We start from the raw sequence: 16,641 nt of genomic DNA on the forward strand, positions 1-16,641 counted from the left end.
TCATCATACATGTCGACACAGCGGTACCGACACACAGCACACACACAGGGAATGCTCTGACAGAGGACAGGACCCCACAAAGCACTTTGGGGGGACAGAGGGAGAGTATGCCAGCACACACCAGAGCGCTATATACCACAGGGATATCACCTATAAAGTGTGTTTTCCCCTTATAGCTGCATATATATTATACTGCGCCTAAATTTGTGCCCCCTCTCTCTTTTTTACCCTTTCTGTAGTGCAGGACTGCAGGGGAGAGCCAGGGAGCGATCCTTCCAGCGGAGCTGTGAGGGAAAATGGCGCCAGTGTGCTGAGGGAGATGGCTCCGCCCCTTTTTTGGCGGGCTTTCTCCTGCAATTTTAAGATTTCTGGCAGGGGTTAATATACACCTATATAGCCTCTGGGGCTATATATGGTGTCAGTTTGCCAGCCAAGGTGTTATTTATTGCTGCTCAGGGCGCCCAGGGCGCCCCCCCCCCCAGCGCCCTGCACCCATCAGTGACCGCAGTGTGTGGTGTGCAGGAGGAGCAATGGCGCACAGCTCAGTGCTGTGCGCTACCTTGGAGAAGACAGAAGTCTTCAGCCGCCGATTTTCCGGACCTTCTTGCTTCTGGCTCTGTAAGGGGGACGGCGGCGCGGCTCCGGGAACGGACGACGAGGTCGGGTCCTGTGTGCGATCCCTCTGGAGCTAATGGTGTCCAGTAGCCTAAGAAGCCCAAGCTACCACCACTTAGGTAGGTTCGCTTCTTCTCCCCTTAGTCCCTCGGTGCAGTGAGCCTGTTGCCAGCAGGTCTCACTGTAAAATAAAAAACCTAAATTATACTTTCTTTCTAGGAGCTCAGGAGAGCCCCTAGTGTGCATCCAGCTCAGCCGGGCACAGAAATCTAACTGAGGCTTGGAGGAGGGTCATAGGGGGAGGAGCCAGTGCACACCAGATAGTCCTAATTCTTTCTTTAGATGTGCCCAGTCTCCTGCGGAGCCGTCTATTCCCCATGGTCCTTACGGAGTTCCCAGCATCCACTAGGACGTCAGAGAAAAATGTGTGTAAACTGGGCACTTAGGGCGTCCAAATGGGAGTTTTGAAACCCAAAACAGGGAGTTTAGATGGGTTTAGCGTAGACAACTAAACCCTGTCTGTTTGGGCATGTCATGCGGGATGTGCAAGGGCGCTCAAACACAATTGAATTTTGACAATTGTTTGGGCATCTAAAAAGTCCTGTTTAGATGGGAATTTTAGCTGTCCAAAACCACTCAATCGGCCCCAATGAGTACAGAAACCAAATGGAAAAAGTAACAGCAATCCCAATTGTGCTGTCTGTCCATCCAGCAGTTCAACAGAGATGGCAACATAAAGACATTTACACTCAATTTGCACCTGAATACTAATAGCAACAGCAAAAATTGTTGAGTTCAGTCTGTCCAGTAACCATATAAAGATAATATTAGTAATCACAGTTGAACTCCATGTGATCAGTAGCTAAACATGAATCACAGTCAAGCGCTATAGGTCCAATTTAACTTAATCTTACTCCACTGCTTTCAAGTCTACAGATGAATATGCCGCTTGCTCCACTTTTAGATGTAACAAGCAGTTTATGAATTGCAAACTTTTTATGATATCCTGATCTATGGAATTCTCCTGAGAACATTTTTATTTCAGTGGCTGTTCATGTGACAGACGAGCAACTGCAGGTCAAGTGACTGTAAATTTCTACTTGTTTTACCTAAATCTCAAAATTAATGAAGGTGAGGATGATGATGATGATGATGCAAGGTGATATTGGTGTATAAGCTTCTGGCCACTACTGCCATTTGGCTGATGATGGAGTTTCATGCTGACAATACCTTTAAGATGTGTTGAGTGTTAAAATAAGTAAGCGGAGCATGCTCTAGCCAAACATGCCCTAACAATTACCACTTTGCACATTAGGGAGTAGGGAGGCCAATCCCGGGATCAGGATCGGTGGGATCTCAGAATTCTGGCACGGGATTGGAGCCTCCAATCCCAGGATTCATGGGATTAGATTGCGCATGTGCAGTGAGGGAGGGTGGGTGTAAGTAATACTTACTATTAGCATTAGGCGGGCGGCAGCCATGGTCACACGCTGAACGGGGCGGCATTTCAAATGTAGCGCTGGCCACCAGCCAATCAGAGCTGGTGAACCGGCAGTCAATCAGTGAAGCGGCTGCAGCAGGCCTCCACTGTTCTGTCACATTGTAGGAGAAGAGTTCGATTAAAATGTTAAAATGGAGTTTCTTCTCAATAATATAGGAACACTGCATGAAACAAACTAAATTTTCTTTAGTGCCAGTTTATATAAAATGCACTTACTTCATCATTGAATACATGTATATGCTCTCCCAACCCCATGAATGATCTCCCTTTGGGAGAAATTGCTTTCAAGCCAGAGAACTAAGGAATACATTTCTGTGTTCCATGCAAAAACATACCGCCACAAAAAGATAACCTTGTTAAATACTCAGGCAAGCGGATTAATGGAGGAAGCGGGATTATTTATCACAGCACGTTGACGGTCAACTAAAGAAATGAAAATAAAGCACCCAATATAAAAAAAGCTCAACACAAAGTTCATTTATTGAAAATATTCAATTACAGATGTACTATTGCAGAACTCATTCCTCGCTGTTCTGTAACAATTGCTGTTCCTTAAAGTGTTGTCCCACAATATTATATAAAAGCACACGTGAATGGTAGATACAATACAGCAATGTCCCTTTTATTGCTAAATGAAAATGTATTTCTTTATATTTGTTATCAGTGTTGGAACAGGTAAAGAGATTGTGACACAGCTTTTGTGTGTGCTCTGCGTTTCACTACAGCAGTAAAGTAGTAAGAATCACTGTTGTGTGTGTGTAAAACTACTGGGTAAATGCATGTTACAGAGGATTAAAAAAATAAAAAAATAATAAACAATGAAACAAATAATAAGATTTTACTTACCGGTAAATCTATTTCTCGTAGTCCGTAGTGGATGCTGGGGACTCCGTAAGGACCATGGGGAATAGACGGGCTCCGCAGGAGACATTATTATTATTATTACATTTTATTTATAGGGCGCCACAAGTGTTTCGCAGCGCCGTACAAAGGACAGTACAGGGAGACAAAACTTAGCATAACAGTAAATAAATAACAAAAATGGAGTGCAGGTAACAAAGAGCAACACAGTTCTCAACATAATACAGCTTAGATGTAAGTAGCGAAGGAGTAATCATTGTACTACTTGGGGCTGGCGGCCATAGCTAGAGATGAGCCTTTACCAGCGGGAGAGAAAGCAGGTAAAGGTGGTCGCTGAGTGAAATGTGTCAAGAAGAGGACAAGAGGAAGGAGGGCCCTGCTCTGAAGAGCTAACAATCTAGTGGGGAGGGGCAACAGACCGATGACATGAGGTACAAGCAAGCAGGTAGAAGCCTGATAGTGGTATGCGAGCAAAGCAGAGATGTCCAAGGCATGGGGCAGGGGGATGGAGGAGCAGCTTAAGGACTAGGTTATGCATTGGAGGGGTACGCTTTGATAAATAGGTGGGTTTTCAATGCCCGTTTGAAGCTTTGCAAGGTCGGGGAGAGTCTAATGGAGCGGGGGAGCGCATTCCACTGAAGGGGTGCAGCACGGGTAAAATCCTGAACTCGTGCATGGGAAGCAGTGATCAAGGCAGAGGAGAGGCGACGGTCATCAGCCGACCGTAGTGGGCGGGAGGGAGTATGAAGGGAGAGGAGGTTGGAGATGTAGGGAGCAGTGGAATTAGAGATGGCCTTGTATGTGAGGGTGAGGAGTTTGAAGAGGATTCTGTAGGGGAATGGGAGCCAGTGTAGATTTTGTTGAAGGGGAGTGGCAGAAGTGGAGCGGCGGGAGAGGAAGATGAGCCTAGCTGCAGAGTTGAGGACAGATTGGAGGGGAGCGATGTGGGAGCAAGTGAGGCCAGCGAGGAGCACATTGCAGTAGTCAAGTCGTGAGATGACCAGTGAGTGGATGATAAGTTTAGTTGCACTCTGGGAGAGAAATGGCCTGATGCGCGCAATGTTGCGTAGCTGGAACCGACATGATTGCGCCAGAGCTTGGATGTAGGGTGCAAAGGAGAGGGAGGAGTCAAGAGTAACACCCAGGCAGCGGAGTTGGGGAACAGGGGAGATGATAGTGTTGTCAACAGTGATAGAGATATTTGTAGGGGGTGTTGCTGTGGCTGGGGGAAAGATAATAAGTTCAGTTTTATCCATGTTGAGCTTCAGAGAGCGCTCAGACATCCAGGAGGAGATGGCAGAGAGGCAGCTGGAGACCTGAGAGAGGACAGAGGGGGACAGATCAGGAGAGGAGAGGTAGAGTTGTGTGTCATCAGCATAGAGGTGGTATTGAAGGCCAAATGAGTTAATGAGCGCACCCAGGGAAGAGGTGTAGAGGGAGAACAGAAGGGGGCCTAGGACAGAACCCTGAGGGACACCAACAGGAAGGATGGAAGGGTGTGAGGTGGTTCCGGAGGCAGACACAGAGAAGGAGCGGTTAGTGAGGTATGAGGTAAACCAGTCAAGGACGGTGCTAGAGAGGCCAACATTTTGAAGTGTGCGGAGGAGGAGAGGGTGATCCACGGTGTCAAAGGCAGCAGAGAGGTCCAGAAGGATGAGCAAAGAGAAGTGGCCCTTGGATTTGGCCGAAAGCAGGTCACTGGTGACTTTCACCAGGGCAGTCTCGGTGGAGTGGAGTGGGCGAAAGCCAGATTGTAGTGGATCAAGGATGGAATGGTCAGAGAGGTAGCTTGTGAGACGGCTGTAGACCAGTCGTTCAAGTAGTTTGGAGGCGAAAGGGAGAAGAGAGATGGGGCGGTAGCTAGTGAGTGATGAAGGGTCGAGGTTGGCTTTTTTGAGAATAGGGGACACCAGAGCATGTTTGAAGGGTGCAGGAAAGATGCCAGTAGAGAGCGATAGGTTAAAGAGGTGAGCAAGGTGGGAGCAGGCAGTTGGGGGGAGGGAGCGGAGAGACATGGGTACTTTAAGAAAGAATTTAGATTCTGGTGTGCTCTGGCTCCTCCCTCTATGTCCCTCCTCCAGACCTCAGTTAGAGAAACTGTGCCCGGAAGAGCTGACAGTACAAGGAAAGGATTTTGGGAATCCAGGGTAAGACTCATACCAGCCACACCAATCACACCGTATAACTTGTGATAACTTTACCCAGTTAACAGTATGAACAATCACAGAGCATCAGATAAACTCTGATGCAACTATAACATAACCCTTATTTAAGCAATAACTATATACAAGCATTGCAGAAGAAGTCCGCACTTGGGACGGGCGCCCAGCATCCACTACGGACTACGAGAAATAGATTTACCGGTAAGTAAAATCTTATTTTCTCTAACGTCCTAGTGGATGCTGGGGACTCCGTAAGGACCATGGGGATTATACCAAAGCTCCCAAACGGGCGGGAGAGTGTGGATGACTCTGCAGCACCGAATGAGCAAACACAAGGTCCTCCTCAGCCAGGGTATCAAACTTGTAGAACTTTGCAAAGGTGTACCTGACCAAGTAGCCGCTCGGCAAAGCTGTAATGCCGTGACCCCTCGGGCAGCCGCCCAAGAAGAGCCCACCTTCCTTGTGGAATGGGCCTTAACTGATTTAGGCAGCGGCAACCCAGCCGCAGAATGAGCCTGCTGAATCGTGTTACAGATCCAGCGAGCAATAGTTTGCTTTGAAGCAGGCGCCCAAGCTTGTTGGAAGCCTACAGGACAAACAAAGATTCTGTTTTCCTGACCTTAGCCGTTCTGGCTACATAAACCTTCAAAGCCCCGACTACATCCAGTGACTCGGAATCCTCCAAGTCAGTAGTAGCCACAGGCACCACAATAGGTTGGTTAATATGAAAGGATGAAACCACTTTCGGCAGAAATTGTGGGCGGGTCCGCAATTCTGCTCTATCCGCATGGAAAACCAGATAAGGGCTTTTATGTGACAAAGCCGCCAATTCTGACACACGCCTAGCCGAAGCCAAGGCTAATAGCATGACCACCTTCCACGTGAGATATTTTACTTCCACCGTTTTGAGTGGTTCAAACCAGTGTGATTTCAGGAAACTCAATACCACGTTAAGATCCCAAGGTGCCACTGGAGGCACAAAAGGGGGCTGAATATGCAGCACTCCCTTTACAAACGTCTGAACTTCAGGAAGAGAAGCCAGTTCTTTTTGAAAGAAAATGGATAAGGCCGAAATCTGAACCTTAATGGAAGCCAATTTTAGGCCCAAATTCACTCCCGACTGTAGGAAGTGAAGGAAAAGGCCCAGCTGGAATTCCTCCGTAGGGGCATTCCTGGCCTCACACCAAGCCACATATTTTCGCCATATACGGTGATAATGTTGAGCCGTCACATCCTTCCTAGCCTCTATCAGCGTAGGAATGACCTCATCCGGAATGCCTTTTTCTGCTAGGATCCGGCGTTCAACCGCCATGCCGTCAAACGCAGCCGCGGTAAGTCTTGGAACAAACAGGGTCCCTGTTGCACAAGTCCTGTCCTAGAGGCAGAGGCCACGGGTCCTCTGTGAGCATTTCTTGCAGATCTGGATACCAAGTCCTTCTTGGCCAATCCGGAACAAAGAGTATTGTTCTCACTCCTCTTTTCCTTATGATTCTCAGTACCTTGGGTATGAGAGGAAGAGGAGGAAATACATAGACCGACGGGAACACCCACGGTGTCACCAGTGCGTCCACAGCTATCGCCTGAGGGTCTCTTGACCTGGCGCAATATCTCTGCAGCTTTTTGTTGAGGCGGGATGCCATCATGTCCACCTGTGGCAGTTCCCACCGACTTGCAATCTGCATGAAGACTTCTTGATGAAGTCCCCACTCTCCCGGGTGGAGGTCGTGCCTGCTGAGGAAGTCTGCTTCCCAGTTGTCCACTCCCGGAATGAACACTGCTGACAGTGCGCTTACGTGATTCTCCGCCCAGCGAAGAATTCTGGTGGCTTCTACCATCGCCACCCTGCTCCTTGTGCCACCTTGGCGGTTTACATGAGCCACTGCGGTGATATTGTCTGACTGAATAAGAACCGGTTGGTCGCGAAGCAGGGACTCCGCTTGACGTAGGGCGTTGTATATGGCCCTTAGTTCCAGGATGTTGATGTGAAGGCAAGTCTCCTGACTTGACCACAGCCATTGGAAATGTCTTCCCTGTGTGACTGCCCCCCACCCTCGGAGGCTTGCATCCGTGGTCACCAGGACCCAGTCCTGAATGCCGAATCTGCGACCTTCGAGAAGGTGAGCACTCTGCAGCCACCACAGGAGAGACACCCTGGCCCTAGGGGATAGGGTGATTAATCGATGTATCTGAAGATGTGATCCGGACCACTTGTCCAGTAAGTCCCATTGGAAGGTCCTCGTATGGAACCTGCCGAAGGGAATGGCCTCGTATGATGCCACCATCCTTCCCAGGACTCGAGTGCAGTGATGCACTGACACCTGTTTTGGTTTTAACAGATTCCTGACCAGTGTCACGAGCTCCTGAGCTCTCTATCGGGAGATAAACCCTTTTCTGGTCTGTGTCTAGGATCATGCCTAGGAGAGGCAGATGAGCTGCAGGAACCAACTGCGACTTTGGAATATATATAGAATCCAGCCGTGTTGCCGTTACATTTCCAGAGAAAGTGATACGCTGTTCAGCAACTGTTCTCTTGATCTCGCTTTTATGAGGAGATCGTCCAAGTACGTGATAATAGTGACACCTTGCTTCCGCAGGAGCACCATCATTTCCGCCATTACCTTGGTGAATATTCTCGGGGCCGTGGAGAGACCAAACGGCAACGTCTGAAATTGGTAATGACAATCCCGTACCGCAATTCTGAGGTACGCCTGATGAGGTGGATAAATGGGGACATGAAGGTATGCATCCTTTATGTCCAGAGTCACCATAAAATCTCCCCCTTTCAGGCTTGCAATGACCGCTCTTAGCGATCCCATCTTGAACTTGAACCTTTTCAGGTATATGTTCAGGGATTTTAAATTCAATATGGGTCTGACCGAACCGTCTGGTTTCGGGACTACAACATGGTCGAATAATAACCCCCTCCTTGTTGAAGGAGGGGAACCTTGACCACCACCTGTTGAAGATACAACTTTGTGAATTGCAGTTAACACCTCTCGTGGGGGGAAGCCGACAGGGCCGTCGGTGAGGGGGCATCTTCTCAAAGTCCAGCTTGTATCCCTGAGACACAATATCTATTGCCCAGGGATCTAACAGGGAGTGAACCCACTTGTGGCTGAACTTACGAAGGCGTGCCCCCACCGGGCCTAGCTCCGCCTGTGGAGCCCCAGCGACATGCGGTAGATTTTGTAGAGGCCGGGGAGGACTTCTGTTCCTGGGAACTAGCTGTGTTGTGCAGCTTCTTTCCTCTGCCCCCGCCTCTGGCAAGAAAGAACGCACCTCGGACTTTCTTGTTTCTTTGTTCGAAAGGCTGCATTTGATAATGTTGTGCTTTCCTAGGCTGTGCAGGAATATAAGGCAAAATATCAGAATTACCAGCTATAGCTGTGGAGACCAGGTCCGAGAACCCTCCACACAATCCTCAGCCTTCCATATGCCTCTTAAGTCGGCATTATCTGTCCATTGCATATTCTACAGGACACGTCAAGCAGAAATCGACATAGCTTTGACTTTAGGACCCAGTATACTCATGTCTCTTTGGGCATGTTTTTATATATATGTATCTCTTAAGACAGCATCTTTAATATATATATATATATATATATATATCTATATATATATATATATATATATATATATATACACACATACATACTAGGGTCTCAATCTCTGCTGATAAGGTACCTGTCCACGCTGCCACAGCACTATAAACCCATGCCGACACAATCACCGGTCTGAGTAGTGTACCAGAATGTGCACGCTATCTGCAGGATCCCTGAGAATAGCCGTTAAGTCAGGGCTACCTTTTGGTCAAACGTGACACCCTAGGGGAAGATTCCCATCATATCCTGGCCCTAGTGGGGAAAGGATACTGCCTGAGAATTCTTTGTGGGAAACTGCAGTCTCTTGTCTGGAGATTCCCGCTCTTTTTCATCATGAGAGGAGGGAAATTTACCTCAGCTTTCTTCCCCTTAAACATGTGTACCCTTGTGTCAGGGACAGATGAGTCATCAGTGATATGCAAATCATCTTTTATTACAATAATCATATATTGAATACTTTTCTGCCATTTTGGCTGTAACTTTGCATTATCGTAGTCGACACTGGAGTCAAACTCCGTGTCGATATCAGTGTTTGTTATTTTGGATAGTGAGCATTGTGAGACTCTGAAGGTCTCTGCGACATAGGGACAGACATGGGTAGATTTCCTGTCTGTTCTCTAATCTTTTGTGCAATAAATTCACCTTAGCACTTAATTACACATATCCAAACAGGTGTCGGCGTTGTCGACGGAGACACCCTCTCACACACATATTTGCTCCATCTCCTCCTTAGGGGAGCCAGACATGTCGACACACACGTACCAACACACCACACACTCAGGGAATGCTCATCTGAAGACAATTCCCACACAAGGCCCTTTGGAGAGACAGAGTATGCCAGCACACACCCCAGCGCTATTAACCCAGGAATAACACAGTAACTTAATGTTAACCCAGTAGCTGCTGTTTATATTGATTTTTGCGCCTAATTATGTGCCCCCCTCTCTTTTTACCCTCTTCTACCGTGTAACTGCAGGGGAGAGACTGGGGAGCTTCCTCTCAGCAGTGCTGTGGAGAAAAAACATGGCGCTGGTGAGTGCTGAGGTGTAGTGTGGGAGCAATGGCGCACAGCTGCAGTGCTGTGCGCTACCTCATATGAAGACTGGAGTCTTCTGCCGCCGATTTCGAAGTCTTCTTGCTTCTTTCACCCGGCTTCTGTCTTCCGGCTCTGCGAGGGGGACGGCGGCGCGGCTCCGGGATCGGACGACAAAGGGTGAGATCCTGTGCACGATCCCTCTGGAGCTAATGGTGTCCAGTAGCCTAAGAAGCAGGACCTATCTTCAGAGAGTAGGGCTGCTTCTCTCCCCTCAGTCCCACGATGCAGGGAGTCTGTTGCCAGCAGAGCTCCCTGAAAATAAAAAACCTAACAAAATACTTTCTTATAGCAAGCTCAGGAGAGCTCACTAAGTAGCACCCAGCTCGTCCGGGCACAGATTCAAACTGAGGTCTGGAGGAGGGACATAGAGGGAGGAGCCAGAGCACACCAGAATCTAAATTCTTTCTTAAAGTGCCCATGTCTCCTGCGGAGCCCGTCTATTCCCCATGGTCCTTACGGAGTCCCCAGCATCCACTAGGACGTTAGAGAAATACAGTCAGACTCATAAAAAAAGGTGGCATAGCAAATGTAGAATATTACCAGCATACTGAGGAACTCCTCTGCTTCCCTCCACAAGGTACAGTCCCCCAGGACTTCCTGACACAACAGACCTCTCCTTGAACTTTACCTAGACTATGCCTACACCCAGTGACCGTAATGCACCTATAGTCCTCTAGACTGCTTAGCCTTCCCAATGTGGGGCACTCCATTTCTCCTTCTGTTCTTTCTTTTCTACCTCCTCTCCCAAGCACCCCCCCACACACACAGACACACGCATGCATGCAGAAATATGAAAAAGTGCACCTCTCTCTGCTCTCAGTGAGGGGAATTCAATTGTTTTTATCGCGGCCACCACTAGATGGTGCCTGACGGCCATGGAGGTCACATTTTTTTTCTTGCATCCTCCTGAGGTGCGAGAAGAAAATGTGTGCAAACTCTGCATGCCCAAAGCAGGACTTTAGATGGGGTTAGCAGTTTTACCCAAATAAACCCTGTTTGGGCACATGTGCACCCAAACAACAGCTGAATTGTGACAACTGTTGACATCTAAACTGTCCTTTTCAGGCAGGAAAACTAGACGCCCAAAGCAACTGAATTCACCCAGTCTCTTTTTAAAGATTGTCTAATGACTTTTCGATTTGCCAGACACCGATTTCCTTTATTTATTTGTATCAATAATAATAATAATAATAATAATAATAATTTTATTTATATAGCTCTCTTTCTCCAATAGGACTCAAGGCGCTTAACAGATACATAGCATAATATAGTACAGAAAATAATGAAGTACATTCCCATAAAATACAGAAGCATGAAGATACTAAAAGGGACATTATGGAAATGCTTAAGTAAACAGGAAAGTCTTGAGTCTACTTTTGAAGGATTCTATAGTTGGGGCCTCTCGCACTGTGCGGGGAAGTGAGTTCCATGGAGTCAGAGCCGCATGACTAAAAGCTCGACCCCAGATGAATTACGGGAGATTCTAGATACTGCTAAAAGTCCTTCATCTACAGATCGCAGTAATCGAGTGGGGCAGTATGGGGTCAGAAGCTGCTTCAGGTACCTTGGGCCCTGGACATGTAATGCTTTGAAACTCAGTAAACCAATCTTGAAGATGATTCGCCATCTTACAGGCAGCCAGTGAAGGGAGTATAGGAAGGGAGTTATGTGGCTAGAACGGGGCTGGTTGGATAACAAGCCTGGCAGCTGTGTTTTGTATCCCTAGCGTTGTAGTATGGTGCCTTCAATAAGCAAACTTGGAAAAATAAGAATTTACTTACCGATAATTCTATTTCTCGTAGTCCGTAGTGGATGCTGGGGACTCCGTCAGGACCATGGGGAATAGCGGGCTCCGCAGGAGACAGGGCACATCTAAAAAAGCTTTTAGGTCACATGGTGTGTACTGGCTCGTCCCCCTATGACCCTCCTCCAAGCCTCAGTTAGGTACTGTGCCCGGACGAGCGTACACAATAAGGGAGGATCTTGAATCCCGGGTAAGACTCATACCAGCCACACCAATCACACCGTACCACTTGTGATCTGAACCCAGTTAACAGTATGATAACAAAACGAAGTAGCCTCTGAAAAGATGGCTCACAACAAGAATAACCCGATTTTTGTAACAATAACTATGTACAAGCATTGCAGACAATCCGCACTTGGGATGGGCGCCCAGCATCCACTACGGACTACGAGAAATAGAATTATCGGTAAGTAAATTCTTATTTTCTCTAACGTCCTAGTGGATGCTGGGGACTCCGTCAGGACCATGGGGATTATACCAAAGCTCCCAAACGGGCGGGAGAGTGCGGATGACTCTGCAGCACCGAATGAGAGAACTCCAGGTCCTCCTTAGCCAGAGTATCAAATTTGTAAAATTTTACAAACGTGTTCTCCCCTGACCACGTAGCTGCTCGGCAAAGTTGTAATGCCGAGACCCCTCGGGCAGCCGCCCAAGATGCGCCCACTTTCCTAGTGGAGTGGGCCTTTACAGATTTAGGCTGTGGCACGCCTGCCACAGAATGTGCAAGTTGGATTGTGCTACAGATCCAACGTGCAATCGTCTGTTTAGACGCAGGAGCACCCATATTGTTGGGTGCATACAATATAAACAGCAAGTCAGACTTTCTGACTCCAGCCGTCCTAAACTATATATATATATATATATATATATATATATATATATATATATTTTTAGGGTCCTGACAACGTCTATTAACCTGGAGTCCTCCAAGTCCCTAGAAGCCGCAGGCACCATAATAGGTTGTTTCAGGTGAAAAACCTGACACCCCCTTAGGAAGAAAACTGGAGACGAGTCCCAGTTCTGCCCTGTCCGAATGGAAATTTAAATATGGGCTTTTGTAAGACAAAGCCGCCCATTCTGACAATCGCCTGGCCGAGGCCAGGACCAACAGCATGGTCACTGTCCATGTGAGATATTGGTCAACAGCATGTTCACTTTCCATGTGATATATTTCAAATCCACAGATTTGAGCGGTTCAAACCAATATGATTTTAAGGAATCCCAACACTATGTTGAGATCCCACGGTGCCACTAGAGGCACAAAAAGGGGTGTATATGCAATACTCCCTTGACAATCTGGACTTCAGGAACTGAAGTCAATTCTTTTCGGAAGAAATTCTACAGGGCCGAAACTTAAAACCTTAAAGAACCCCAATTTTAGGCTCAAAACACTCCTGTTTTCAGGAAGTGTAGAATTCGACCTAGTTGAATTTTCTTCGTGGGGCCTTCCTGGCCTCACCCACGCAACATATTTTCACCACATGTGGTGATGACGTTGTGCGGTCACCTCCTTCCTGGCTTTGACCAGGGTAGGTATGACCTCTTATGGAATGCCTTTTTCCTTCAGGATCCGGCATTCAACCGCCATGCCGTCAAACGCAGCCGCGGTAAGTCTTGGAATAGACATGGTACCTGCTGAAGCAAGTCCCTTCTTAGCTCCCCAGGCCCTTAGTCCTCTGTGAGCATCTCTTGAAGTTCCGGGTACCAAGTCCCTCTTGGCCAATCCGGAGTCACGAGTATAGTTCATACTCCTCTATATCTTATAATTCTCAATACCTTGGTTATGAGAAGCAGAGGAGGGAACACATACACCGACTGTTACACCCACGGTGTTACTAGGACATCCACAGCTATCGCCTGAAGGTCTCATGACCTGGCGCAATACCTGTCCCGTTTTTTGTTCGGGCGGGACGCCATCATTTCCACCATTGGTCTTTGCCAATGGCTCACAATCATGCGGAAAAACTTCCCTATGAAGTTCCCACTCTCCCAGGTGGAGGTCATGCCTGCTGAGGAAGTCTGCTTCCCAGTCGTCCACTCCCGGAGAGAACACTGCTGACAGTGCTATCACATGATTTTCTGCCTAGCGAAAAATCCTTGCAGTTTTTTCACTGCCCTCCAGCTTCTTGTGTCGCCGTTTCTGTTTACGTGGGCGACTGCCGTGATGTTATCCCACTGGATCAATACCGGCTGACCTTGAAGCAGAGGTCTTGCTAAGTTTAGAGCCTTATAATTTTGCTCTTAGCTCTATCTATGTGGAGAGAATTCTCCAGACTTGATCACACTTTCCTGGAAATTTTTTTTTTCCCTGTGTGACTGCTCCCCAGCCTCTCAGGCTGGCCTCCGTGGTCACCAGCATCCAATCCTGAATGCTGAATCTGTGGCCCTCTAGAAGATGAGCACTCTGTAATCACCACAGGAGAGACACCCTTGTCCTTGGATATAGGGTTATCCGCTGATGCATCTGAAGATGCGATCCGGACCATTTGTCCAGCAGATCCCACTGAAGAGTTCTTGCGTGAAATCTGCCGAATGGAATTGCTTCGTAATAAGCCACCATTTTTACCAGGACTCTTGTGCAATGATGCACTGACACTTTTCCTGGTTTTAGGAGGATCCCGATTAGCTCGGATAACTCCCTGGCTTTCTCCTCTGGGAGAAACACCTTTTTCTGGACTGTGTCCAGAATCATCCCTAGGAACAGTAGACGTGTCCTCGGAAAAGCTACGATTTTGGAATATTTAAAATCCACTCGTGCTGTCGTAGAACTATTAAAGATAGTGCTACTCCGACCTCCAACTGTTCTCTGGACCTTGCCCTTATCAGGAAAGCGTCCAAGTTTCTTTTAAGAAGAATCATCATTTCGGCCATTACCTTGGTAAAGACCCGGGGCGCCGTGGACAATCCAAACGGCAGCGTCTGAACTGATAGTGACAGTTCTGTACCACGAACCTGAAGTACCCTTGGTGAGAAGGGCAAATTTGGACATGTAGGTAAATGTCCCTGATATCCAGTGACACCATCTCGTCCCCTTCTTCCTGGTTCGCTATCACTGCTCTGAGTGACTCCATCTTGATTTGAACGCTTGTATGTAAGTGTTCAAATATTTCAGATCTCACCGAGCCGTTTGGCTTCAGTACCACAATATAGTGTGGAATAATACCCCCTCCCTTGTTGTAGGAGGGGTACTTTGATTATCACCTGCTGGGAATACAGCCTGTGAATTGTTTCCAATACTGCCTCCCTGTCGGAGGTAGACGTTGGTAAAACAGACTTCCGGAACTTGTGAGGAGGAGACGTCTCGAATTTCCAATGTACACCTGGGATACTACATGTAGGATCCAGGAGTCCCCTTGCGAGTGAGCCCACTGCGTGCTGAAACTCTTCAGATGACCCCCTACCGCACCTGAGTCCGCTTGTACTGCCCCAGCGTCATGCTGCGGACTTGGCAGAAGCTGTGAAGGGCTTCTGTTCCTGGGAATGGGCTGCTTGCTGCAGTCTTCTTCCCGTTCCTCTACCCCTGGGCAGATATGACTGGCCTTTGCCCGCCTGCCCGTATGGGGACGAAAGGACTGAGACTGAAAAGACTGTGTCCTTTTCTGCTGAGATGTGACTCGGGGAACAAAAGGTGGATTTTTCAGCTGTTGCCATGGCCACCAGGTCCGATGGACCGCCCCTTTATACGGCAATACTTCCATGTGCCGTCTGGAATCTGCCTCACCTGACCACTGTCGTGTCTTCGTCTGGCAGATATGGACATCACATTTACTCTTGATGCCAGAATGCAAATATCCCTCTGCGCATCACGCATATATAGAAATGCATCCTTAAAATGCTCTATAGACAATAAAATCTTGTCCCTGTCAAGGGTATCAAAATTTTCAGTCAGGAAATCCGACCAAGCCCCCTCAGCGCTGCACATCCAGTCTGAGGCGATTGCTGGTCGTAGTATAACACCAGTATGTGTGTATATACTTCTTAGGCTATTTTTCAGCTTCCTATCAGCTGGCTCCTTGAGGGCGGCCGTATCTGGAGACGGTAACGCCACTTGTTTTATAAGCGTGTGAGCGCCTTATCCACCCTAAGGTGTGTTTCCCAACTCGCCCTTACTTCTGGCGGGAAAGGGTATACCGCCCATAACTTTCTATCGGAGGAACCCCACGTATCATCACACACTTCATTTAATTTATCTGATTCAGGCAAAACTACAAGTAGTTTATTCACACCCTACAAAATACCCTTATTTGTGGTACTTGTAGTATCAGAAATATGTAACACCTCCTTCATTGCCCTTAACATGTAACGTGTGGCCCTAAAGGAAAATACGTTTGTTTCTTCACCGTCGACACTGGAGTCAGTGTCCGTGAGGTAAATGGGCGTTTTTACAAGCCCCTGACGGTGTCTGAGACGCCTGGACAGGTACTAATTTGTTTGCCGGTCGTCTCATGTCGTCAACCGGCTCGCAGCGTGTTGACATGATCACGTACTTCCACAAGTAAGCCATCCATTCCGGTGTCGACTCCCTAGAGAGTGACATCACCATTACAGGCAATTTGCTCCGCCTCCTCACCAACATTTTTCTCATACATGTCGACACACACGTACCGACATACAGCACCCACACAGGGAATGCTCTGATAGAGGACAGGACCCACTAGCCCTTTGGGGAGACAGAGGGAGAGTTTGCCAGCACACACCAAAATGCTATAATTATACAGGGACAACCTTTATAAAAGTGTTCCTCCCTTATAGCATTTAATATATATTTATATCGCCAAATCAGTGCCCCCCCCTCTCTGTTTTAACCCTGTTTCTGTAGTGCAGTGCAGGGGAGAGCATGGGAGCCTTCCCCTCAGCCTTTCTGTGAGGGAAAATGGCGCTGTGTGCTGAGGAGAATAAGCTCCGCCCCCTTTTCGGCGGGTTTTTTCTCCCGGTTTTTAAGAACTGGCCTGGGTTAAAATACATACATATAGCCTTAATGGCTATATGTGATGTATTTA

General features: G+C 47.8%; 1 protein-coding gene across 2 annotated transcripts in view; it reads right to left on the minus strand.

Moving 5' to 3' along the window:
• TMA16 (translation machinery associated 16 homolog) overlaps positions 1-16,641 on the minus strand; it is a 295,640-nt gene that overhangs the window by 164,728 nt on the left and 114,271 nt on the right. The window contains exon 1 of one of the 2 annotated variants that reach the window (XM_063920439.1): positions 2,070-2,157. The exons of the other annotated variant lie outside the window; for it this stretch is intronic. Within the exon in view, the coding sequence (XP_063776509.1) occupies positions 2,070-2,096 (27 nt within the window). The 5' untranslated portion in view covers positions 2,097-2,157. Of the gene's footprint in view, positions 1-2,069; positions 2,158-16,641 lie in introns of those variants that run through there. 2 annotated transcript variants of the gene reach the window in all.

Source organism: Pseudophryne corroboree, chromosome 1 (assembly GCF_028390025.1).
Source record: "Pseudophryne corroboree isolate aPseCor3 chromosome 1, aPseCor3.hap2, whole genome shotgun sequence".
NCBI classification, from domain to species: domain Eukaryota; kingdom Metazoa; phylum Chordata; class Amphibia; order Anura; family Myobatrachidae; genus Pseudophryne; species Pseudophryne corroboree.